This window comes from Hyaena hyaena, unplaced genomic scaffold, assembly GCF_003009895.1.
Source record: "Hyaena hyaena isolate Hyena2069 unplaced genomic scaffold, ASM300989v1 scaffold_128, whole genome shotgun sequence".
In the NCBI taxonomy this organism is placed as follows: domain Eukaryota; kingdom Metazoa; phylum Chordata; class Mammalia; order Carnivora; family Hyaenidae; genus Hyaena; species Hyaena hyaena.
In genome coordinates, this window is record NW_024080760.1 from 2,640,521 (window position 1) to 2,666,393 (window position 25,873).

Sequence of the window (25,873 nt, forward strand, 5' to 3'; positions counted from 1 at the left end):
AGAGAGGGTGAACGGACCCAGGACTTGGTGGAAAGGGGGGCTTGTGGCTGCTCAGCCTGAGGCCGACGGCACAGAGACCTCTCTCTCCCAGCCGTAGCCTGGCTCTGGGGCCAGAAGTCCTCACTGGCTCTACCTACCTCCCCCGCTCCCTGTCTCTTTTTCTCCACCATTCCCTCCACCGGTTGCAAGGAGGAGGCAGACCAATTCAGGCCAGGAGTTAGGGTGCATGTCCCAGCTCTGGCCCCTCCTCTCCCTTAGCCCAGTACCCCCACCCATTCAGCAACACCGGCGTGGCAATTGTGATCCCGTAACGACTGCAGAGAGTTCTGTAAATATGTCAAGAAGGGCCATCATGCCATAAGTCAGCTTCTAGAAGATGGTATCTGCAAGGTGGAATCATTCACTCTGCTTATTCAAGGCCTGGCCCAGCAGCCATGAATCCCTTCCTTATCCCTGCTTCTCGCTGCCTTCAGCCTCTCTAACTCCACGGCTGTTTAGGGCCTTCCTTGCTGAATCAATGGCATCTTGTCTATGATCTTGACCCAGCTCCAAGTGATGAACCAACTTCACTGGGAGAGTCTGCTGAGAGCTCTCTGAGAAGGGCCATTGTTCCCTTTGCACTTGTCCAAAGCCTCCATTTAGGGACGGCTGTGACTGTGGATGGAGGACATTCATCACTGGGAACATTTGCCAGCAAACGAGAGACAGCTGTTGGGCACGAACGGCGTGTGGCTGAATGTTGCCTGTGGTGAGATTTATTTTCCAGGCGAGGACCCCATCACTTATCGTTTCTTCCAGATTGTGAGAAACGGGGAAGACGCTCACCTTTCCCCTACCACGTGAGAGCCCACACTCATCCCACTAATCACACGGTCCGCACGGTGACATGGGAGCCACAGCAAACAAGGCCCCCCATTCGCTGGTGAAGCGCCCATCTCTCCAGGCCCACAGAGAGTCGTGCTGGTCACGCAAGCCACGCCCGTGTGGCTGGGGACTGCGCCTCGCCTCTCTCCAGCCTCCACGTGCCCCCAGCAGCGCTGGGTCCACACACGCCACAGAGACTTCTGGACACTCAAGGCCTGGTGGAAAGGAGGCACATGGGAAATTAGACAGGAGCTCTCGGGACTCACCAGGAATGAACTGAATGGCCACCCGTGTGCCAGACACCACGCCGTGCACTTTAGGAGCTATAAAACCAGCTGTGGGGACGAGCCAGAGATAGGAGAAACCGAGACCCATGTGTGTCAGCGCAGGGAAGTGCTGACTGGGTCCCACGTGGAGTATGAACAGCTGGGGCCAGATGTGATCAATGAAAGCTGGCTTCCAGGACGAGAGGGCGGTAGACGAAGGTGGGTGTGATGGGAAGGGCAGAGAGAAAGAGTGTCTGTTCCTTGTCATAAGGAACAGCATGAGCAAAGGCTTGGCTGGGCCAGCCAGCGAACAGGCTAGGGAGGCAGAACACCTGGAACCCAGGCACACAGAAAAGCTCCCTTCCGGGAAAGTCCATTTCATCAGGCTGGGGCTCGGACACAGCCGAGCATCAGCTGTGAGTGACGCCCAGGGAATCCTCCTCCCCATCCCAAAGGGGTACGTCCAGATACCCAGACTGTGGCCTGTAGACTCACACTGCACTTAACATTGGATTTAGCACGGCCGCGGGTCCGATCTGAAGCCATCTGAGGACAGAGATCGGGTCAAGCTCCATCAGGCTAGACCAGGCAGCAGAATGTGCTCTCTAGTCCAGTGGAGCTGGGTTTGGATCCCACCGCCTTGGCTGTGAACTTGTGCTTGGGCTGCCTCTGGTCTCAAAGTCTGGCTTCCATTTCCTCCATCCACAGAATAAGGATAATAATATTTACTGCTGGATTCCTGCCTCCCCACCCCCACACCCAGTCCTGATTCTGCAGGCCTGGAATAAGATGAAAGTGTCTGATGGAAAAGCTTTGGGAAGCCTTTTATTAACATTCTTAGCTCAGCCTGGCTCAGGGGAACAAGTCTCGGCATTCCAGGGGACTTCTCCCCCCCGGGAAGCAATGCCAAGAATGTCACTGCAAGATTCTAAGAGGCTTTTCCCAATCAGAACCCTCCCAGGTACTCAGCCGCCCCAGGGAGGCTACCGATGCCTGGTGGAGGGGAGAGCCGGCACCCGCAGGGTCCTCAGGGATGAAGAAGTCCTCAGGGACCCCAGTCTCTAGGGATTAAGCGAGATGGTGAGAATAAGACGCCCAGAGAGGCCCTTAAGATAGGCCCAGAACACCGTCCCTATCAATCGTGAGCAGCGAGGCTTACACTTGGCTCAGGGTCTGAAAACCCACCTTCTGGGAGAAACAAGCTCTTCCTCAGTAGCTGTGTGACAGTTACATTCAAAGGCTCAGGCCATCAGTCACCCTGTAAGGAAAAGGGCTGTCACATGCTTCTGGAAACACAACTCTCTGGGATATTTGTAAAGGTAAAAAATGGAACATATGTTGACATAGAAAATACAAGGTAGCAGTATTATTGTTTTGTTTTTTAATATTTTTATTTATTTCTAGGAGAGACAGAGAGAGAGACAGCGTGAGCAGGGGAGGGTCAGAGAGAGAGGGAGATACAGACTCTGAAATAGGCTCCAGGCTCTGAGCTGGCAGTCAGCACAGAGCCCGACGCGGGGCTCGAACCTACGAACCGCGAGATCGTGACCTAAGCGAAAGTCGGACGCTTAACCGACTAAGCCACCCAGGTGCCCCAGTATTATTGTTTTTAATAATCACTCTTGAGTCACGATGATCCACTTAATATCAAGCAGGCAGCAGCCCAGAGCAGGGAAGATGAAGAAAGTCAGGGTACACAAGTGTGTGTGGGGGGGTCTCTTCCCTAAAGAGAGGTAGTGCGGGAAGTCAGGAGAGGCAAAGACAAGTATGTCCTGAGCAGCCTAGCCCTTGCCAGGAAGCAGCTGCCCGGAGGCTAAGGCTCCCTTGGGCTCAGAGTGGACCCCACTATATTGGGGAGTAGCAGTCGGGGATGAGTCAGCTAAATACACCTAGCAACCTCTGAACACATGTTTTCAAGGGGCTGCAACTGGTATCCAGGCCATGTAGGCACTAGTCCTGGGACACAGAGGGCTTACCATCCTCTGCATGTTGGGGTGGGCACCCTGGTATGGAAGGGTCCATTGCCTGCAGGAGTGAAATGAACTTCACCAGCCCAAGTCTCTTCCTGAGACTTCAGTTGACTGCGATCCTGCATCTAATTGCTAATCTCATCAGCCACACTCAAACATGATTCCACCCAACCCTGGGTTCCCATGACTGACAGAGCCTGCCTTCTGGCCATGAGTACCCCTGCGTTGAAAATTAAGAATAGCAATGACTAGAGGGGCCCTGTAGACTTCCCTTTATCTGCAATGCAATTCCCAACCCAACAATGAAATAATCACCTTTTACACAGGTTCAGCGCTTTCTAGCTATCAAAACACTTGTTTGCCCAGCTTTTCACTGATCCTCCCAACAAGCGGGGGGCATGAGTAGAGCAGGGACTATTCTAGAAGCGGATGGCTGGGGTGACAGAGGACTAATGAGACATGGTGTGCTCACACTAAAGGGTTCAGAAACAGGAAGCAGCCCTTCAAGAATCTGCTTCCCCTCCCCACCCAGCCTCTTGTGGTGGTATGAACAGAAGCGAAGGTTGAAGGCCTCAGAAACCAACATGGCAGACCCATGGCAAACTCGGTGTCTTGTTTCACGACTACGTACCACCAATAACTAGCGCTGGGGCTGTGTGTGCTGCACCTACTGAGAAGCACAAGATTTCCCCCAATCCTTACAAACCTCCCGGGAAGAGGGTAATGAGCCCCTTTCGGATGAAGAAACAGATACTCGGAAACATCAACTGCCCAAGGTCACAGCTATCCAAGCCATATATGAGCCAGTTCCTCATAAACCCGGAAACTTTCAACATTATATTCCCCACAGTCTGAACAGAGAGGGAGTATTTTGTGTCTCTTGAAGGAAGAAGCAATTCAGAGACACTGGGTGGTTCAAAAGTCCTTCCCTGGCTTCGCCTGGTGGGAAAGAGGTGGGGCCATCATTCGAGGATCTCAGGCTATTATCCCCCCAAACCCACCCTCGGAACCCCTAGAGTAAAGTGTGGGAAACTGCAGTAGGCTTGTATCACCTCAACCTCTTCAGAAAATATGAGGGAGAATATTCTTTTAGGATGCGCTTGGGTTTTCCTGCAAATAAAGGACTGTTTGGAATGCAAGAGTCCACAGGATGGTAGACTACTCATCTGAAAGAGGCGGTGGTCACTTAGCTGGGTCCGTGGAAGCAAAATGTCCCTGCGTGTGAAATGCTCAGAGAATAAGACCCAAACTCCATGGTACAACCCAGCTCCCCCCACCGCTCCGCATCTCTGGCCTTACCTTTGCACTTGCTGGTGCCTTGACCTGGGGCACCAACCCTGGTTCCCCACTCAGCAGGCCCCTCCTCTACCCTCCAACACCATCTCCTCAGACAGACTCGTCACCAGCACCTGGCTAATATGGGGACCACCCCCACCTCTGAATTACTCTCACAACATCCTGTGTGTGTTTTTCATGTTACTTACAACTACCTGAAATTATCCTTTTTTTTTTTTTTTTTTTTTTTTTTTTTTAAGAACTACATTTGCTTACTTGTGGTCTGCTTCCCTCCTCTGGAATGGAAGATCTGTTAGGACACAAGTCGCGTGAATAGCGCACTCAGCCTGATCTCACCACCTAGACAATACCTAACACATATCGCAGCTGAAGAAAACGCTTATTGTGGGAGTACTTGGAAAAGCTCCCATGCTGAGGGGCTATTTAAGGATGTGAGCAAGTTCATTGCAAAATCACAAATCCATTGAACTGGAAAGGACCCTGGGGGTGACGCTTGAACTTCACCAAAGTGAAGATCTTTATTGTTCCATCACTCGGGTGTCAACATTCCAGTGGACCCAGGAACTGAGAAGGCAGGTCCGGAGAGGTGGGGCAGAAACTGACCAGTCAGCAAACAGACAGGTCGGATAGAGAACAGCCAGAAGAAAGAGAGGTCAGTAAATGGCCCTAACGCATGAGAAAGACCAGTGGGAAAATAGTCAAACCAGCTGAGCCAACCTCAGGGTTTTTCCCACTTTCTGAAAACCTTTAGTTCTTGGCTTTACACACAGTCGGATTTGCTGCCCACCCGCTGAGCCACAGGGGAAAGAGTTCGCCCTTCTGCCCACGCTGACAAGCCCCCAGGCAGCTCCGGGTCCTGCCTCCTGGCCCAGCGGCTTCACGGAGCAGAACACTGGGCAAAGCAAAAACAGGTGGTGCCCTTCCTGGTCCAAATGGCTCTTTACCACACAAACCCTTGAAACTTCAAAAAGACAACAAAACAAAACTATTATTTTAAGTAGGAATAGAGATGGAACAAACAATGTTAGAGGCCAACTCTACCCAGATCAAACAGACCCAGGGTGGGAGGCACTTATCTTCTTTGGATCTACTTGGAGTCAATATTCCCATCTCCTGCGTGGAGAGGAACAAAACTGAACGGCCGCCCAGAGTCTAGTGACGTCATTTCCCATCAGGTCCTAGATAGACAAATCCAATTCCAAAGGATTCTACTCAATCTGATAAACCTCTGGCCGTAAGCTCTTGGCCATGACCTGTACTCATCAGTGAGGACCCAAAGGTGACTCCAGGTGCTCAGAGTGGCTGGAGACCACTAGAAAAATACTCAACTATCAGAAGCCAGCTCCACTGCGCCATGCTTATCTGAGGGTGGGTTAGAAGCATCCCTACCCTCGTGACAACAACAAGTTGCTAATTACCATGGCAGTTCTGACCATAGGTAAGCTTTGGAGTCAAACGTAAGGGTGACTGTTATAATAACCTCAGGGGAAAAGGTCTTGAACAGCCTGGTAATTAATAAGGACAATGACTTCACTGACTCCTCCCCATGGGGTGGGTACGGGGGAGAGAAGTTCCTGTCCCCTCTTTCCAGAAGACACTGATTGAGCTTCTGACGTTGCCTTTATAATGCCACATTCTGCTCCAACTCAGATGTGTAGGCTTCTGCTATCAACAACACACCATAAGCAAACTCTTACGAATTCCCTTTCATTCCCGTATCTCATTCTTCACTCCCCAAGATGAACTAATATGTATCTTTTTGTTTGTATATGTTCCTGCTTAATGTGTACTGCTGTGTGAATTTTTAATGGCTGTCCGGGCTACTGTCAGATGTCTTATTCTCCTTCTTACCTTTCACATGGCGCTAGGTCTCAAAGATCCGTCTACAGTGCTGGATCCACATCTACTCCACTAGTTCCACTGCCGGGTAATTCTCTAGGATGTGCGTCCACCCTCGTCATTCACCTGTTCATTCTCCCCAGAGCCACCGAGACTGCTTCCCATTCTCCACCAGCACTAATAATGCTGCAAAGATCATCTTCAGACCCGCCCTGTGTGGACCCGTGTTCTGAGAACCCTAGGTAGCCTGCAGCCTCACATTCCTGCCAGTCTCCTGGGTAGTCATGTGGATTGGTTTGTCCCTGATGACTCAAGGAGCCCAAGCACTTCAGATGCACGTTTGCTTTGCGGAGGCTCCTTTACCTTCAATCTCCATTCACAGCCTTTACTCATCTTTATTTCTGTTGCAATGTCTGCCTTTTTCTGGTTGATCTGCAGGAGTTCCTTGTATGTTCTAAATGTTAACCCCTGGCAGGTTTTAGACACTGTCCATCTCTCTCTCCTTTTGCCGGCTGCATTAACTTTGTCCAGGATGTCCACTCATGAACAGAAGCCCTTAACGTCAACGGAATCAAAACTCTCATAGGGGCGCCTGGGTGGCTCAGTCGATTAAGCATCCAACTTTGGCTCAGGTCATGATCTCACAGTTTGTGAGTTCGAGCCCCGTGTCGGGCTCTGTGTTGAGAGCTTGGGGCCTGGAGTCTGCTTTGGATTCTGTGCCTCCCTCTCTCTCTGCCCTACCCCTGCTCTCTCTCCCTCAAAAATAAACATTAGAAATCTTAAAAAGAGAGGAAAAAAAAAACTTTCTGAAAACTTGAGGACAGCAGCCATTTCTCAATCACACAATTCCAGTTTCTTGAACACTCACAATATACCACCCATGGGGTGAGGTGCTGTGGACACAAAGGGGAATGATGGCTTTGGCCTGCACAGAGTGCACAGCCTCCTGGGAACACAGACTCCCCGTCATCTATAGCATGGACACAGTGACCATGGCAGGTGGTACAAGGTACAGTGAGCAGTGAAAAGCTTCAGGGGTTAAAGGCTGAGGAGCCTCGACAGATAAGCTGGACAGGCAGCCCCACGGGGAGGACATCCAGGCCACAGGACAGCAAATGCAGGAGTCCAGTTTAGAAAACTGCAAGGAATTGGGACGGGGGGAGGGGCGCATGGCAAAGTGAAAATGGCCACAGAGGCTAGACAGCCAGGAAGAGCCATGAAAAGGAGCCCAGATTCTCTCCAGGGCAGTGCAGGGGCCAGCACCTCTCTCTCTCTCCCCACAGCCAGTGACGGGGTACCTTAGACACCATCTGCACTCAAGGGAGAGTGCATGGTTCAGATTAAGAAATCTGGGCTCACCTTAGCTACAGTGGCAACGGACTGAAATTTCAGAGAAACCCAAAGACAGAATATTCTAGAAAGAAAAGGGTTCGTGAGCACCCAAGTTAAACTACTAAGGCAGATAAGAGACGCCCACTGGACAGGACTGGACCATCCTGAATGGACTGAGGCCTCCCCTCCCTGGCCTCCGTCGGCAGCTGCTCTTGCTGTTGCTCTTGCCTTGATGAAAGTTCGCAGCCACAAAATTCCCCAACTGCCAAGTGTGCCTACGCCGGAAATGTACCCAATAAAGTCATTAGTGACATAGCGGAATCTTACCCAAGACCCCGCCAGGACCTCTGCCAGCCAGCTGTTTCCTCTTGAATCTAGACCATTTTCACACTCAATGACGGCAAATTTTTTAAGGGGGAGAAAAAGCCATTTGTAGGGAATATTTTGTTCCCAGCTATGTGACTGCCCTTCTTTCTTCCAGCCAGGGGAGAAATCTACATGCAGACGCATGGCAGCCAAGTACAAAGGCAGAGGAGGGTTGTTGTGCGAGGTACAGTGAAGGGGTTAAAGGCGCACGAGGGGCGGGGGGGGGGGTGGCAGGAAGCAAGGTCAAGGTGTCAGGGCTGAATGAGCCTTGACAGATAAGCCTGGAGTCTGGAAATCACTCCACCCTAGCAGAACAGTCCCTTGGCACTCTTGCTTTCGCTCTCCCGGCTGCCTCAGCCTCCCCAGGGCAGAAAAATAAATCCTGTTGTAAGACAGCAATCTTACCCTTGGAGGGCTTTAATAGCTTTAGGAAATGACAAGAAAATGGGGCTGATTGTCACTCGACATCTCCTCTCCGCGGACACAAACACATACAAGACACCCTCATCATGTCTGCTGTTTGTGAAGGGAAGGCCCTTACCAGCTCCCACCCCCCCCTTTGCCGACGCCCTACCAGCTACATATATTTAGGGCCATAAGGATGCAAGGAGGGGAGGAAGCCAAGCCCCAAGATCAGGGTCCCCTACATCCCTCCAACCCACCAAAGGGGTTTTCCAACACAACCCGCGAGACCGCTTTTGCTCTGAGAGGCCTCCCAACTGTTGTCCCGGAAAGATAATCAAGTGCCCAAAGCCATCTATACACTCTACAGGTCCCCTGCTTAGGGCAAGAGGCCCCGGGAGCCTGCCACCTGCCAGCTGCTATGCCTACGTCAGGCCTCCCTCTGCACTGGAGAACTGAGGCAGAAAGTGACCTGTGCGCAGACTCCCGCCCTGACCCTCACACACAGAGTGCGGCGCCACTGGTGTGCCATTATGGTCAACGATACTGGGTGCCTCTCTGCAAGCTCAAGAGCACTGTGGCCCTTACCTTGGGCTCAGAGGGGCAAAACCCCACACCCCAAGACATCCACCAATCAACTAGAGTCCTGAAGTCTCTTTCAGCCGGAGTGGAGACAGGGAGGGTGAGGGCGTGGGAGGGAGTCGTGCTTCAGACGGATCTGATCTCGACAGCAGTAGACTAAATTCTCAGAGAACAAAACGGCCTTTCCCACTCTCGAGGGAACCAGTGCGTGGCCAGCCGGGAGTGACACCTGGATCCCATAACTCTTGGAGATGTGCTCCCAGCCTGAACTGTTTACAGTTACATACACCAAACCAACATCAGATGGGCGGGAGATGGATGCCTGCCCACTGAGAAGCCAGGAGGTCAATGGGAAAAAATTATTTTAGTCAATGCTGAGCCTTCATGTTTGGAGCTTTTATCCAAACTGCAGCGATGTTCTCATGCTCCCCTGTGCAGACGCCAGGGCCTCCTCTGATCCTCAGTTCCAGGGAGCCTGGGATGGAGGTGGGAGGAGCCCCCCCCCCCCCCTTGGAGGCTAGCCGGACACAGGGCTATTTAAGGACCCACAAAGGGAGGATGAGAGGGCTCTTTCCTGCGAATCCTAGTCACTGTGACACTAACTTGCACTCGGCCAGGTGGGATGCGTAGCAAGATTGCCAGTGTGAGCAGATGGCTTGGAGAAGGCGGCCTTCTTTGCATTAGGCCATACGGAATGACACTTCCTAGGGCCTGATGAAACACCAGGGGCTATGCTGAACAGATTTTCACTCTGGCCTCCTCTTCCAGGAAGGAATGAGACACTCTTTGGCTGAGAGCAAGCCCCATTTTCCCCACCCTGACCCCAAGGTCACCAGCTCCCCCCGGGGAAGCCTAGAACTCTAGCCATGGCTACTTGAAATGCAAGATGAAAGCCTGACACTACTAGAGACTTAGGGTCAAGGGGAGGCTCGTTCTTTCTGGCCTCAGGTTCTCAGGGGGAATCCCTTTTCTAAACTCAAGACTCAGGAGACCTGAATGGAATTGGCAGGAAAAAAAAGAAAGAAAATGGCAGAAAGTCAAGAGGAGAGAATGAGGGAATGAAAGAAGAGGGAAGGGAGGGAGGCGAAAAGAGAGAGAGAGAAAGGCTGCATGTATAGGTACAGGAGCAAGCCTGAGTGCAGCACCCGAGCGGGGTCTTGGGGCACTGAAAAGTCACTTGCCTGTGATGGTTCTGTCATTAACCCACCCCGCTGTCACAGGCTAACTCCCAGGGCAGCTGGGATGCTACGGACTTGAACTTCAATGGGCTTCCACGGTCTCCGGTGACACATGAGCCTCACCTAGCTCAAGTACCTGCCGTGGCTCTCTCAGGAGCTCCTCTAGAGCTCCAGACACCAGGAGATGTCACAGAACAACTATACTGCAGACAACTGTACTCGACCATCGTCACATACACCATGATCTTCAGCCACAATTCCAGAGATCTCGACTGCAGGGACCCCATCTCTAAAACATGCTAGAAGACACGCAATCCAACTCTACCATGACTACACTGGCCCGGCCGCACTGCATTAGGCATTCGAGCAGCAGATATTTTCAGCCCAAGATCTGCCACGTCAATACCCTTCAGTCCCTCCCACTTATAGCAGAGGGGACACCACAAAAGGCCGGACAATACAAAGGGCAGTAGGGTGGTGACCATCCCAAGCTCATAAGGAGCCTGGGATTGGAACTGAGAACATTCACCCCTTGGGGACCCAAGACCATAAAGAGGAAGAGGAGATGTCCCAAGCTAAGTTACCACCCCATAGGTCCCAGCCGCGGTATCAAGGATACTAAGCTCCCCAGCAAAGTTCCTTCCAAAAGGACCATATTTGAATTTTAGTAAGTCAGCTCAATATGTTCCAGGACTGTGGGTATTAAATAAAAGAAGCCAGTCAAGTCTCCAAACAATAAGTTCATTCAACACAATCTCTTTTTCTCCCCCCATCTGGGGACTTGAATACAGTCAACATGAATAAATCCCGTTGTGTAAAAACTGGGGAAGGAAAAAAAAAAAAAACCCATGAGGGTGGAGGATGGAAGGGAATGGCAGGGTTCCCACTTGCTGGTCTAACAGGGAGGCTAGGATAGTCCCCACAACCCAGAAGGACGCCAGCGTGCCGGGGTAGCCCCGGGGAGATGACCGTAACCATCTGCAGTCCAGGTAAGGAAGTATCTGGAATTTCACCACCCATGCCTCCCTTCCCAGGTTCTCTTCTGCAGCCTTCCCATTCTTGTACTCAAACTAGAAGTGGGCCCTCAGGCTGCCCCAAACGTGGCCCTTCCTCAATGGACCCGCAATAAGCCAGGCCTGACCCTATCTCAGGGATGTTTCACTTCAAATATGTTCAAACCATATTTCCTGCCTCTTCCCCTTCCCCTCCAACGGCCCCCAACAAAGTCAAGGCTATCAGAACTAAGGACGGCCCCAGAAATTCTTCCTGGCTACCCCTAGAACAGGTGGGACTCAACTGCCTTTGCACGTGCCGAATGGCTTGGATAGACTTGTGAGGAAGAAGAGTTGCATGTGTGAAATTCTCCTATGTAATACATCGTTGAAAGTGATCTACGCCCATACTGTCCTCAGGGATGGAAGTTCTATAGCCTTTCAACACGCTGTACTTCAGGAAGACGGGAAGACACAGGTTCAGCTACCCAAATCCTGGGTCCTGAACAAGCCAATTCAACACGTTTTTGAGTTAGAAAAAAAAAGAAACCACCCAAATCTTCAGATTCCATTAGGACCCCCAGAGTGCCAGTCTTCCATTCTTGTGGAATTCCATACCCCACCTCCCAGACTGGGGCAGCAAAGGCTGGTGACACTGCTCTTGCCTACAAGGCTTTCTGCCGTCTGGAGTCATATGGGACTAATGTGCATTATTTTGCTAAATCACGGGTTCTCCCTGCCTCAAAATCATTCCTAGCTAGCACAGACAAGCAGGACTTCCAAAACCAAAAAGTCAGCCAGGAAGCAATTATGGTGCAGACTTGGGTACTCAATTCCAATTCAATAACTTTATTGGTGAGGGAAGAAAAAAAAAAAAAAAAGACTTGCAGAAAGGCTGCCAAATTCAATACATTAGGTCCATGTGTGTAGCAAGAGAGTTCCCAGGGTGGGAGCGTGGAGCTATGCTTCACCATTCCATGACCCTCTTGGGCTCATCTGCTGCCTGGGTTTTAGGAAAACTGCTTTTCCTTTTCTCTAGAGGGAGATCTTCCACCCTCACACTGTCTGTGGCTAATGGAAAAGTCTCTTGCATTTAGAATGCTGTCAAGCAGTCGATCTTTTTGTTTTCTACCACAATTCTTCACCCCCTTCTGCTGTTACCTCCAGATCACTGCAGACACAAAAACACGGAGACTCCAGACTCTATTTACCACCTGCGATGGCCCGTGGGGCACTCAATGGATTCTCCATCTTGTACCACAGCATCACAAACCGCTAGGGTTTGTTTTAAAGTCAGTTTCCTGGATGTGTAATTTATATGCAGAAAAAAAAAAAAAAAACCACAAGAAAGAAAGAAAATTGTCCAGCTAACTGCCCAGGTCTGAGTTTTCACAAACACCTCGACCTGTGGAATCTCTACCACCTGAAAGATCTGAAACATAAAGATTTCTCTCATTCCAAAAATTTGCCACATACCCCTTTGCGATCAACCCCTTCCCCCACCTCCTGGCGACTACGGACCGGTTTTCTTTCCCTGTAATTTTGCCTTTTCCAGAAAGTCACATAAGAGGAATCATACAGCATGTAAGATTTTTGAGTCTGGCTTCTTTCACTTAGCACACGGATATGTACCTTAGGTATAAACTGTTGGTTATTAAGCTTTGGACTTTTGCTGTCTTGCCAAAGACAAGAAATGATTGGCTGTAGCTTTGCGATGGAGGAACCAAATTCTGGATGTAGGGCCTTTTACTAAAGCAGAGCTGACGTCCTATCCCCATCCACCCAGAAGGGAAGGATTTCCCGGGACTTGGGCTTTTCGGTGGCCAAACCAGGCAAGTCCCACACAAACTAGGACAGCTGGTCACTCTCCCGGGACAGCCACCTCCAAAGGCAGGGCTGCCCCTCTCAGATGCCCCGGCGAGCAGGTTGCTTTCCCTGATGCGACAGCTGACTGACTGACTGCTTGCTTAGCTGCAAGCAGAAGGCCGATCTGCAATCTGCGCGGCCTGAGCCCCTGCACAGGGCTCATGCTCCCACAGGCCTGCAGCTGTCTTTGAAGTCTCCGGGAGGGGCTCGAGGACTCAGGGGCCTGTTTGGAAAACAGCAGAGCCCTGTGGCTGTTGGTGTTGGCACCCTCCCCACGCCCCCCTGGAATGTGTGACGCTCACAGAGAGATGGGACATGAAGGTGCTCTGGGTTCATTCTGCTTCTGCTCCAGCCCAGGGCAATGCACCCAGAGTAACGGCTGGCGCCTACGTTTTCTATACATCCTCCCTGCTCCTCCCTCGCAGTGGGGTTGTTGATGTTGTTGTTAGTTTTGAGACTAACTAGGGAGGAGGTGGGAGAGCCAAGGAGTAGAAAATTAGTGTAAAAAGCTTGAAGCCTGTGCTAGTATTTAAGGGTTTCTCCTATGTACACCGAGACATCAGGGAAAAGCCAGGCATGGCCGTGGTGTGGCTCCATGCACAAGGAGGAGCCACTCCGTGCCACCACCTTTCCAGCTGATTCGAGAGAGATACACAGAGGGTCCCTCTCGAAGAAGCTGGGCTCCCTGGGCACAGGTTGAACATCCCCAACTGAGAGCTCCCGATAGCTTGGAATAGCATGTGATGGGCAGAGCCAGTGCCCAGGTTAACTGTGAGGACCTCCCCCGCAAAACACACACAAGAAGGCAGGAACTGGTGGGGTCACAACCGTGTCACACAGGTCTTCGGGGAGCTGCCCCGCTGGCCTAATTTAACATTGCCCCTTCTCAGAGCATTTACCGGCAGCTCTTAGAATTCATTCTACCAAGCAGCCTGTGAGGCAGGTTAGTGGTCATTATCCTCACTTGTACAGATGAGGGAATGAGGCCCAGAGAGATTAAGTGACTTGCCCAAGGTCGCACAGCGAGTTAGTGGCAAAGGCCGGATTAGAACCCCGAGCCCCAGAGCGCCCAGGCCAGAGCCCAGCTCTACTACATCCCTGAGCCATCGGTCTAGAGCATGGGCGAGCCAGCTCTGCGCCCTCAGGAGCCCCGGAGGCCAGGCGAGCGGCTGCAGAGAGCACAGGCAGGCTCATACTCACAAGCAGAAACCTGCAGGATCCTTCTCTGTACCACCAGACAGCAACACCCCTGTGCTGGAACAGACAGAAATAAGGCTCAAGTCGGGAAAGCCAAGGGCCACCAGGGAGGGCTTACAGCTCCACTGCTCGAATGCGCCTTTGAGATTTTGCTTCATTTCCTTTTGTGAACCAAGTCTGCTCTTCAGGGCCAGGACACGGAAGAACGTGTGTTCCTCTTGCCTGGAATTCACTCATTCACCCACTCCCCAGTTATGCCCCAGGCACCTGAGGGCTGGCCCTGTGCCAGGGGCTGAGGCGGGAGGGACCCTGGGAGGGGAAAGACAAGATCTCTGTCCTGAAGGTGTTCAATCCTTCCAACAGAGGCAATAGACATATAAGGCAACGTGTTAATTCATCAAATATTTGCTGAGTGGCTACGATGTAGCAGGTGCTGATGAGGCTATACCTCAAGTCATGCAGGAACACAGAGGGAATCGAGGGAGGCTTCCTGGAAGAGGAAGCATGTGGACTAGGTCCCAAAGGTTGAGGAGAATTTCACTGAGCAGCTAGTCCCTTCCTGGCTAAAGGGACACAGATAAGGAAGGAATCTGAAATTCCTTTGAGTACTTCTTTCATTTTCTTTTCTACCAAGACTGTTTTTAAGTTAGTTAACATATAGTGTAGCATTGGTCTCAGGAGTAGAATTTAGTGATTCATCACTTACATCACTTACCTACAGCACCCATCATCACAGCTCATCACAGCAAGTGCCCTCCTTAATGCCCACCACCCATTTAGCCCATCCCCCCACCCACCTCCCCTCCAGAGTACTTCTAAACAAACCCTAGCTATCAGTAGAACAGGAATTCTACCTTTAGAAACTCAGTTCTCAGGGATGTTGTTATCTGTTTGACTTTGAATTGTTGCTTAATCTCTTTAGACCTCAGTTGACCTGTCAAATGGGAGTGAGGAATCCTGTTTGAGGGGGTGGCTCTAGTCTTCATGAGCAATCTGGAGAAGCGTTCACACAAAAGTCCTTGAGAAACAAATTCCTCCCATGGCCAACGGCATTCTCTTTCCCACTGTCTGCTGCTCTCGGCTCTCGCCAGGAAATTGATTTTATTTATAAGAATCACAACCCTAAACTGACCTTTGTTGGGCGACCCACATTCCCTCCCTCATTTCCCTCTCCTACAGGGACATCCCCCCTCCAAGATTCCTCAGTGACCACAGAGCAACCAGCACTGAAGAGTGCTTAGGAAGTCAGACGGACAGACATGGGGATGCTGAGGCCTGGAGAGCTCAGTGACTCCTCCAAGGAAACAGACTGCATGGGTCTCCCCATTCCCAAGCCATCGCTTTCTTCATGGCGCCATGACAGCTCTGCTTCCTGTCTGTGCCTGGGCAGACCTGCCACCCTCCCTCAGCTTGGGGAAAGTCTCCCTTCTCTGAAAGACAGGAGCCTTCAGAGAAACATTTCCCATCATTAAGGGATTTGCAAGAAAACTGGCACAGCTTCCTTAGCTTTGAAGCTTGTTAGCCCCTCCTGGCCCTTTAATTGTGCTTGGATCCAGCCCAGTTCCCAGAGCTCCTACCCTTTCAGAAGAGGGGAGGGGCCCACAGCAGAATGCCCGCCACCCAGCCTGGCCATTCAGCACCAAAGGTGATCCCTCGGTATTTCTGTTTCAGACCATTTCATTGCCAAAGCATCAAGGGATCCCACACAAAGAGCTTCAAAGTCACAAGGGCTCAGGGTCAAGTGCAACCACGAGCAAACCCCCACCTTTGGACTGTGCAGCATCACTTTTGAGACTGTTTTGGAGCAGTGTTCCCATCGCCTTTAAAGCCTATAATAGCTTAGGGTGCATTACATTAGATTTCGGGAGGGATCACAGATTTGGCGAAAGCACATCACGTGAGTATGGAGGAGGTACAGTCTTATTCCGTGCGTGCTTTTCATTTTCCAGGTGAAGGTGTGTATATGTAACTAGCGATTTGGCTGCACACCTAAATCCCCTAAAGACCTCAGTTGCAAACCTAGACCAACTGAGTCAGAATATCTTGAGTGGGTCTACATAGCCTCCCCCCGCCTTTTTTTTTTTTAAGGTCTTCTGATGGTTCCTATATGTGGCTAAGGTTAAGAACCACTGCTTTAGGTAAAGCTTCAATAGGAAAAACCTGAGCTCCTAAGCATCAAAAACCAAGTCATCCAGATGATTCCTCTGAAAGTGACATGAGTATTATCAATCCGTCCATCTCTCTTAATTGATTTTTCTTGCGCAGACCTTCCCTGACCACAGAACCCAGTTTAAGCTTTAAAGTGTTTTTACTGGCTTGACTCGTCACTGCTCATCTCTACCCTGCAGTACCTTAGAAAAAAAGTGCCCTCTCCTGGGAATCAGGTGATCTGACTCAGAAACAAACAAACAAAAACAGAAAAGGAGTGATTACACCTTCAACCAATGACTGTGAGCCAAATTACAGTGAACAGCTCAAGCTGACAGCTTGGATCCAAGTGTGATGCAAATTCAGGAAGCTTCCGCGGGGACGGTTCCAAGTGCAATCCACAGATAGTAGGTCAGTCACATTTGGCCCTAGACACACTCACCAGCTGGAAGAGCAGTAGAAACCAGAATTCTTGACCACATGGTGTGAGTTCAGCCAATGCCCCTCCCCGCCCACAGTGATCCAAGGGTGCCCTTATGAGAGTCAGAAATATGTAAACGTCCAAGCATGGGAGCCTTCTCAAGGGGCCCCGGAGATGCTGCCACAGCTTATAGAACCCCAAAGACAGTCATACAAGAAAGAGCAACCCCACCAACACTTTTTATGAGAACTCTTATAAACTCCAGCTCTCTGGGGAGACACCCCTGCACAGTCTTCTCACCACCCCTACCCCTTGCTTTTTGCTGGAGAGAGCCATGGCTAGCTATCTAAACAAAATGGACTAGATGGGATGGGGGAAAAGTTTGGAAATGTTTCTGCATTAGACAGAGGGTGATGTTCCAACAAGTCTTTAGCTCCAGACCCCCCCCCTTTACATCCTTCAAAACAGTGGAAGATCAGCTCGAGTCTAACCATGACAGGCTTGTGTTGGAGGATGGGCGATAGGTAACATACACGCTAGGGAACGCAGAAAACAATTTTTCCTACATCAACTGCTTTGTAAGACTGACAAATTAAAGAAAACATTTTGAGAATCTGGACACAGCCATAGGGCACTCTGCCTATTTGGAAGAGCTCAAAATTGGGAATTTAGAAACACAGAACGAGGCATTTCAGTAACAAAATTTGAACGTGTCACAAATGAGAATTCTTCTTTGATATATGTTCTAAGAGCCCACGTAAATCTTGCCTTTCCATTTAACTTTGTTGTTAAAAAGATACCTAGTCATTCTGTAATGATTCAATCTTACCTTAAAGACAAAGGATGCCCTCAATCTCTGATGAGCCAGAGAAGTCTATGGATTCTAGTTAGAGTTGCCCTGGTTAATCTGAGATTTGCCCTCAACCCCCCCCCCCCCCCCCGCATGTCATGGAACACTGAAAGATGGGTTGGATTTGCCTATGCAATCCAAATAATTCTCAAATGGATCCATCCACTTATCACTCTGATTAACTGCAAAACGATGAGGCAGATACATGTGGTACCAAAAACATAAACACTCTGAACTGGAAACTAAGTTTCCCTCAGTTGGCAAAAACCCCCTAACGGATATTCCAGGGTGGGAGGATTTTAAGCTCCCGAGAGAAAGAGATAACTTAGAAGGCTTTCTCAGGTCAAGGGCCAAGTCAAAAGCTATCAATACAAAAAGCTTCTGATAATAACTGGGCATTTAGAAAGAAGGCCCCAAATGTTAGGATTTGCCCTAACGTAGGTTAAGATGCTGATTTGAGAAAGCAGCTTGCTTCATGGACCTTCGTCCTGGAGCTGGTACCCCTTCATTTCACAATTCAGATATGGCACATCCTGACCTAAGGGGAACCTTCTAGAGGCCAACACTTGCAACTCAAGTCCTGAATTCCCTGTGAGGGTCCCTTCCAAAGGGCAGAGGGGAAGGGGGAGGCGGAGTGGGAGAGGGAGTAGCGACCTTCCAGTTTACAAAGAGAGGGGCTGTGGCTTCAAGTGTTCTCAGAGTACCTAGGAACGCATTCAGTCATTCCAGCATGAAACTGACGTGACCTCAGCAGAATTTGGGATGAAACACACACACACACACACACCCCCCCCAAAAAACCCAGTCGGGTAGAAATGTGAGAGAGGCCCCAGGGAGGGTTCACAGAAAGAAACCAAAGGTTGCAGATTAATTTAACCCTGTCCCCCCCCCCCCCCCCCCCCGCCGGCTCCTCCTGTCCTTGGCAAAGACCCTTTCTTTCTGCATGAAATGCTGCCTCGAATTTATATCTTTCACCCCCACCTGTAACCAGGTGACCCAGATGAGAAAAAGCAGTGGGAAAAAATCAAAAGACACGACTAGTTTAGGGAACTAAAGCTGGTCCCAGAAGTTTCCTTTATGTCAGTTTCTGAAATGCGAAACCACTGGGAATGAGATTCCTTGGGAATCTGAGCATTCTCCTTTACTACCCTTCCCAGGGGAAAATAAATATAGAAACAGTGTTTCCTCTCGCAGGTTTGGCAGGGGCGAGTCCAAGACTGGGAAGTTCAAGAGGTTTAAATGGGGGGAGGGGGAAGGGCAGCTGGGTAGGAGGCGTCCGCAGCGTCCCGCTGAAGGGGCAGCTCTTTAAGTGTTTGTTTGTTTGTTTGTTTTGTTTGTTTGAAAAGCTCTTAAATCCTTGGCTTCTAGACTGCAACCTCGGGGTTCCGAGCACGGGTGCGAGCCGGGCTGCGGGCACGAGCCGGGCCGTCCCGCTCACCAGGGTTTGGCCAAGATCCCCGCCCTCGGCCAAATCCAAAACATGCCCAGCTGCGCGCAGGGCTTAACCCTCGGTCCGGCCGCCGCCGCGCGCTCCACCTGCCGGGCATCCTGTTCCGCCCCTAGCCCCGCACTTCCCACCACCGCCCCCCCCGACCCCTGGCTGGGGATGGGAAAGGCTAGGAGAGAGACGGTTACCTGAGCGGCCGAAGGACAGGGACAGCCCGACCGAGCGGGAGTGGAGCTGCAAGCCCACCCCACCGCCCAAGCGCGCACCCGCTCGGGCTCTTCCCTGGGGTGTGCGGGCAGCCCTGCACTCCGGCAGGCGCCAGGGCGAGAGAACCCCACGGCTTTGCTCCTCTGCCCCCCAAGCAGCGCGGCGCGGTTCCGAATTCACTCAGGGTCTCCTTGGCCGTGGGCATCTTTCCTGGGCGGCCAGGACTTGAGAGGCGGGTCGCCAAGCGCACCTTCTCTCCTCCAACAGGTGACAGGCCTCGCCACGCCGACCCCCGCCCTGCGCGCTGGGGAGGGTCCGAGAGCCCCAACCGCGGCCACCACCCAGGAGCCCACGCTCCGGGTCTCCGGCCCAGGGTCGGGCTGGACGGGCGCAGCCGGCTCTGCCCACCTGGGTCCGAGCGGGACGCGAGGCGCCAGCGGTGCAGCCCCCCGCCAGCCCTGGCCCTCCTTGCGGACGCCGTGCGGCGCGAGTGGGGTGCGTGCGCGCCGCGCCGGGACCCGCGCCCTCACCTTTGTACCGCTCCATCGGGGCCCCGGCGTGCGCTCCCGGCCGCTGGGCTCCGGCGCTGCGCTCTCGGCGCTCGGCTCCGCGCCCGGGCCGCCGCGCTGGCCCCTCCCCGTGAGGTCACGCTCGCCGCCGGACCTCCTGGCGCGCCGGCCGCGCCCGGGGCGCTCGGACCCCGTCCCCGCCCGGCGCGCCGCCCCCGCGGGGGATCTCCGCCGCCGAGTCCTCGCGGCGCCCAGGTCCGTGCGCGCCCCGGGCCCTGCTCGCCGCCCGCGGCCGCCCGGCAGTTCCTTCTCGTCCGGGACCCGGGGGCGGCGGGAGGGCGCAAGACTCGGCTCTGCCCAAACCCTGGAGGAGGTTCTGGCGGGGGGCGGGCCTACGAGAGCTGTTCTTCCAACCGCTGGGCTGCAAACCCACTGCCCGGAGGAGGAGACTGAGGTCAAACCCCGGAGGCAGAGGCGCGCCTAGAGCGCCTGCTGTCGACCGCGGGGCGAGCGCGCTAAAGCCGTGGCTTCGAGAGGCGACTGGGGCATGGGGGTGGGGACACCCGAGCCCTGTCCGCGCGCCTGCCCCCGGTTCTTGGAGAATGGCTTCAGCCCTCTAGCAACTTCTCTTGGCATCCGCTGCCGATCGCGTTAGGGCGTCTGTATATGCCTACTTGCCTTCTTCTACCGGGGCCCAAGTTTCCCGGGAGCAGTTGTTATAGGCTCTCATGAGGACTAGAATTCCTGGAGCCGCCTGGACAAGTCCAGGAGCACCTGACCGTCGGTGGGGGGGTGGGGGGGGAGGTATCTGTCCCATAGGCGCTCGTCCACCCCTGGCTGTAACCACCCTGCACCGCTGCCGCTGAGCGCACCTCTATCCCTCCAGTCTCTTAACCTCATCTGCACCCAGAGGAGAGCCATGTTTTCCTTGAACTTCTCGATTTTCACTTTAAAATCTCAATCAGTTTATGCAGGATGCCTGGATTTTCAACATGTGTCCACCACTTTCTTGAAGGAGCATTAAAAAGATTTGCAGTGGGGCGTCTGGGTGGCTCGGTTGGTTAAGTGTCCAACTTTTGCTCAGATCATGATCTCATGGTTTAGTGTGTTCGGGCCCTGCATCGGCCTTACTGCTGTGAGTGCAGAGCCTGCTTCCGATCCTTTGTTCCCTCCTTTCTCTCTCTGCCCCTCCCCTGCTCATGCTCTGTTTCTTTCTGTCTCTCAAAAATAAATAAATGTTAAAAAAAAAAAAACTGTTACTATTTTCTAAAAGATTCCTTAAATCTCAGAACAGCAGATTTAGCTCTGATTTTGGGAGACCTTCTGGCCCCGGCAGTCTTAGAAATATTTTTCTTAGTCGCATCAGCTGCTAACATCCATGGAGCCCTCCCCACCAGCCGGGCATGCCCCTTGAGGCTGGTGTGCACACTGCCTTTCATTTCCCCAATAATTCTGTGATGGGGGGATTATTATTATTTCTATCATGTAGTCGAAGAGTCTGAGGTTTACAGAGGTTAAACAACTTGCCCAAGGTCACACAGTTAAAAGAAACAAACAAAAAGAACAGAGCAGGATTTAAACCCAGGTCTGCTGCTTCCAGATGTTCGTTCACAAAGCTTTCCTGGCGTGCATAGGAAGGGCCAGGCTGTCCGTTACCAGAGTGTGGAGCACACAGACAAGTGACCAAGGTCAATGCAGGGCCAGGTAGATGCTTGGATAAGGCGCAAGGGATTCTGGGAACCCTAGTGGAAGGAGCTGAGCCAGCCTGGAGAAGCCCTAGGTCCTAGGAGGGGGAGATGGCTGGTGGATCTTAAAAGGTGCGTTGGAGCTGGTGAGGCGACAGGAGAGGCAGAGTGAGTGCAGCCTTCCAGGTAGAAAGGACAGTGGGGACAAAGGCAGGGAAGCGAGCCCCTCCAGGACCACAATTCTCTGTCGCTGAAGCCACAGCGGGGAAGCCAGGGATGGACACAGTGAGGCTGAAGAGGTGGACACGGACCTGCTTGAGGGCCGCAAAGGCGGGGTAATCTGAAAACCAAAGGACTGGGTGGCACTGACAAGTGACAGTGCCCCAGGGTCCCTGGGAGGTTGAGCGGAAAGCGGAGTGCAGGAGACGGTTGCACCAGGCTCCTGATAAGTCACTGGGACACTGGAAACCGGCTGAGGAGGAGAGGACCAAGGGCGGACATATGCAGGAAGTGTGATGCCAGGGCTCTGGGCCTGAGCACAGGGTGTGCGGGAGAAGGAAGCACTGAGATTGACCAGAGTTTCCTGGTGGGTGGAGAGTTTCAGCGCTCATGCCCTCAGCCGGTCCTCAGACACTCACCTGAGGCCCTGTTGGGTGCCAGGGGCCCCCAGGCCCTGCACGGAGCCTCAGCGAGGCGGGCCAGGGACTCTCAAGGGCCTGGGGTGGATAGATAGTGAGCAGGACGAAAGATGAGCACCCCTAAGTTGGACACAGAAATAGCAGCAGGCTGGGCCTTTGGGGTAGAACGTGAAGGGGCCATGGTGCTTCCAGGGGAGTTAGAGCCCCGGGTCTAAGCCCTCAGATTCATCCATTATTTTACTCAATTCTCTCAGCCTCTCTTCCAGATGGGCTGGGTCCTTGGGGAGTCCAGAAATAGAAAAAGTGGAGGTTGAGGCAGGAATTTGGACATCGCAGGGCATCACAGGACAGGCAATAGTGCTCAGCGGAAATACACCGGCTCAGGATGGGGGGGGGGGTGCTTTTACCTTTTTGTGTTCTATTTTTCCCTTCTCTCCCTTCCTCCCTCCCTTTCCTCCTCTTGCAAATGGCCCTACATGGTGCCACCCTCCAAGCTCCAGTGTCTACAGATTACTGTCATGGGGTGTCTGGTTTCCTTTCTAATGCTCAGGGAGAATCTGATCGGGCGGCTCGTCCTTCTGAAACTAGCCGGTCACTCTTGGCCCGATTCCAGCTCTAACCGTCAGCAGAGGCCGACGAAGGAGGGTTCAGGTCCAGCCTCACCTGGCAGGGACTTTGTTGGAGGTGACCCTCTCAGAAGGGCTGAGAGCCAGTCTGGCTCCTGCTGTGGTCACTAAGAACAAAAGACAGGGATTAAACTATCCCTATCCTACAAATGAGGACACAAGTTAGGGGCCTGGCCCCAGTCACAAAGTCAAGTAATCTCTCTTTTGGAAGTAGGACTCAAAAATCAGGTTTCCCCATTCCAAACCCTGTGCTTTGTCATGCCCTTCAGTCGGGGCTCTAACCGGACAGGACTCTGCCCCAGCAGGTCCTTTGGTGGCCATTTCTGCAGCCACTTCCCGTAACTGCACCTGCTCTCTGCAGGCTGTGGGGGGGAAGGGGGCAGCTTGGCATCTCCATCATGCATGCTCCCTCTCCCGTTTCCCCGACTGGCTCCAGCCCTTTAATTACCTCTTCCGAAGTCCATTCTAGTTTATCAATAGAGACTTGGCAGATCCCGGAGCCTCTAGACAAATACAAATCAATCAGAGACATACGCAGAGTGAATTTAAAATGGGAACGCACTGCCATTTCCAAGAACGAAACCAAAACGCTACTTAAAACCATCAATATAAATCTTAGGCACTGCTTCCCCTTCTCTCCAAAACCTGGGTGCCATTCAACCCCGAAGCATTAGTGCACCTTCTCCACGTGGGCTGCTCACATTCATACTCGGATTCATTGAGCTTCTGGCCTCCAGGATCAGACAATCTGGTTTCCAACTCAGTCTCAACACTCTAGGTGCTATGAGTGACCCCAGCCCAGACCCAGAGGATCCGAAATGGGCTGTTCGGATCCAGACAGCCCTGAAACCAAATCGAGTGCCCCTACCCTGGAATCTAGAAGGTGGGTGTTCCCACCGAGCTCAGTGGGGGTGGGGGTGCATAGGGCCCTCTTGGATGTGTGGCTGAAGGTATCAGGCACACACAACACAACAGCAGGTTTTAGTCTCTGGCGATTCCTAAACACATTCTCAGCAGCAGAAAGGTTTCTTCAACCACAAGGGGGCTTCTCCAGCTGACGCAGTAAGGAGGGGCGGAGGTTTGCTTTACAACATTTATCCTGTCTAATTCTCACAATGATCCAGGCAGAAACTATTGTCCCTCAGTTCACACATGAAGACCTTAAGTAATCGCCCAAGGTCACCGCTGGGCAGGGCCCAAGTCAGTTGAGTTTGAGCGACATCTCTGACCCAGCTTCCCCACCCAGGCTCTCTTTTGTAATCCTGCTTGGTCACCAGCCAGGCCAGCAGCAATTCTGTACTTCATCCCTTGTCACTCTTCAAGAGCCAGCTCGAAAGTCACCTGCTCTAGGGATAGTCCCCTTCCCCAACACACCCTGTCCTCAGCATAGTATTGTCCTGGTCATCTGCCCCTACTCATACCAGAGTCCTCTGTGTTGTATTGTGATAATCCTCTGTCCCCAAGCTTGACATAGCACCCGCCCCCCACCCCCAGCAGTTGCTCCACCATGCCTGTTGAATGAATTAATCAATGACTTTTCCATTTTTTTCCCTCTTGGGGTTTTTACGAAAAGGACACACACACACACAGTGTCTTCTCTGGTTCAGTTTGATGAAACAAATAATTACCAAAGGACATATCCGATGTGTTTGGGCATGGGGTGGGATGAAGCAGGAAGAAGGTACCATTTGAATCAAGCCTTGAAGGGTTGAATTAATTCTTTTTTGTTGTCGCGATAAAATACACTTAAAATTTACCATTTAAGCCACTTTGAAGCGTACAGTTCGGCAGCATTAAGTCCATTCATGTTATGCAACTATCACCACCATTCAGAACACTGATACCATTCCAATCTGAAACTGCACCCATTAAATAATAACTCCCCACCCCACCCCCAGCCCCTGGTAACCTTGAATCCACTTTCTATCTGTATGGATTTGACTATTCCAGGTACCCCTCATATAAATGGAATTATATGCACTATTTGACCTCTCGTCTGGTTTATTTCACTTAGTGTAATGTCCAAGACCCATTCACAGTGTAGCATGTATCAGAATCCCTTCATTTTTAAGGGCAAATCATATTTCATTGTATGGATAGACCACATTTTGTTTACTATTCATCTGTCAGTGGACATTTGGGTTGTTTCCATCCTTTGGCTCTGGGAATAATGCTGTTCTGAGCACTGATGTATAAACATCTGTTCAGGTCCCCGCTTTCCATTCCTTTGGGTGCACGACTAGGAGCAGAATTGCTGAGTCATGCAGTAATTGTGTTTAACTTTTTGAGGACTCACCATCCTGATTTTCCACAGTGGCTGCACCCTTTTACATTCCTACCAAGAGTGCACAAAGGTTCCAATTTCTCCACATTCTCTCCAACGTTGATTGTTTGCCATTTTTTATTCCCATCTTAGTGGGTTCTGCCCTTTTTGAAGACTCTGAAGTCAATATAGCCTAAAGTTAACACTTCTTAAATCTGAGTGGTTGCTACACGAGTGTGTTTGATATTATATAAGTGAGGACTCCTCATGGGGGTCTGATCTTGTCAGAATTTCCACTTGAGGAAACGGAGGCCTGCTGGAAGATGGAAGTGTTCAGCAAGTACCCAGGTGACAGCTGCCCAGCATGTTTGAAAAACTCTAGAAAAACACTGATAAATCATTTGCTTAAAGAAAGCAAGCAAAGGCTGGCAGGAAGGGGAGTAGGTAGATGGAGGAGAGGAGAGCAAGGAGAGACCGAGGAGGCGGCTCCCAGGTGACCCTCTGTGCCAGAGCCTACAGTGAAGGGACAACAGGGAAAAGAAACATGGGCACCATTGTCACCATTCCCGATATCTTCACCGGCACATCTGCCCTGTTCTCACCAGCACAGCCGAAGGTTAGAAGTCTATAAACAGGGGTGAGTACAATCGCTTTTAGCTGCACCTCTAGAAAATTGTCTGCTTAGAAAAACACCCCTAGTCTACTATTCCTATAATGATTTAGTTTATGTAAAGGCATTGTTTATCCTATACATTTCATTTTCTTGACTGTTTATTTTTGAGAGAGACAGAGACAGAGCATGAGCAGGGGAGGGGCAGAGAGAGAAAGGGAGAAACAGAACCCAAAGCAGTTTCCAGGCTTTGAGCTGTCAGAACAGAACCCGACGAGGGGCTTGAACTCACAAACCATGAGATCATGACCTGAGAGGA

At 51.7% G+C, this 25,873-nt stretch overlaps 1 protein-coding gene across 3 annotated transcripts in view; it reads right to left on the bottom strand.

The window, feature by feature from the left end:
- The window catches only part of AFAP1L2 (actin filament associated protein 1 like 2), a 96,783-nt gene extending 76,700 nt beyond the window's left edge, over positions 1-20,083 (bottom strand). Inside the window, exon 1 of one of the 3 annotated variants that reach the window (XM_039237638.1) lies at positions 19,754-20,083. In XM_039237638.1, coding sequence (XP_039093569.1) covers positions 19,754-19,769 — 16 coding nt within the window. In that variant the 5' untranslated portion in view covers positions 19,770-20,083. Of the gene's footprint in view, positions 1-2,315; positions 2,335-19,753 lie in introns of those variants that run through there. The other 2 variants (XM_039237637.1, XM_039237639.1) reach the window with 2 other exon arrangements.
- Between the last annotated feature and the right edge of the window lie 5,790 nt (positions 20,084-25,873).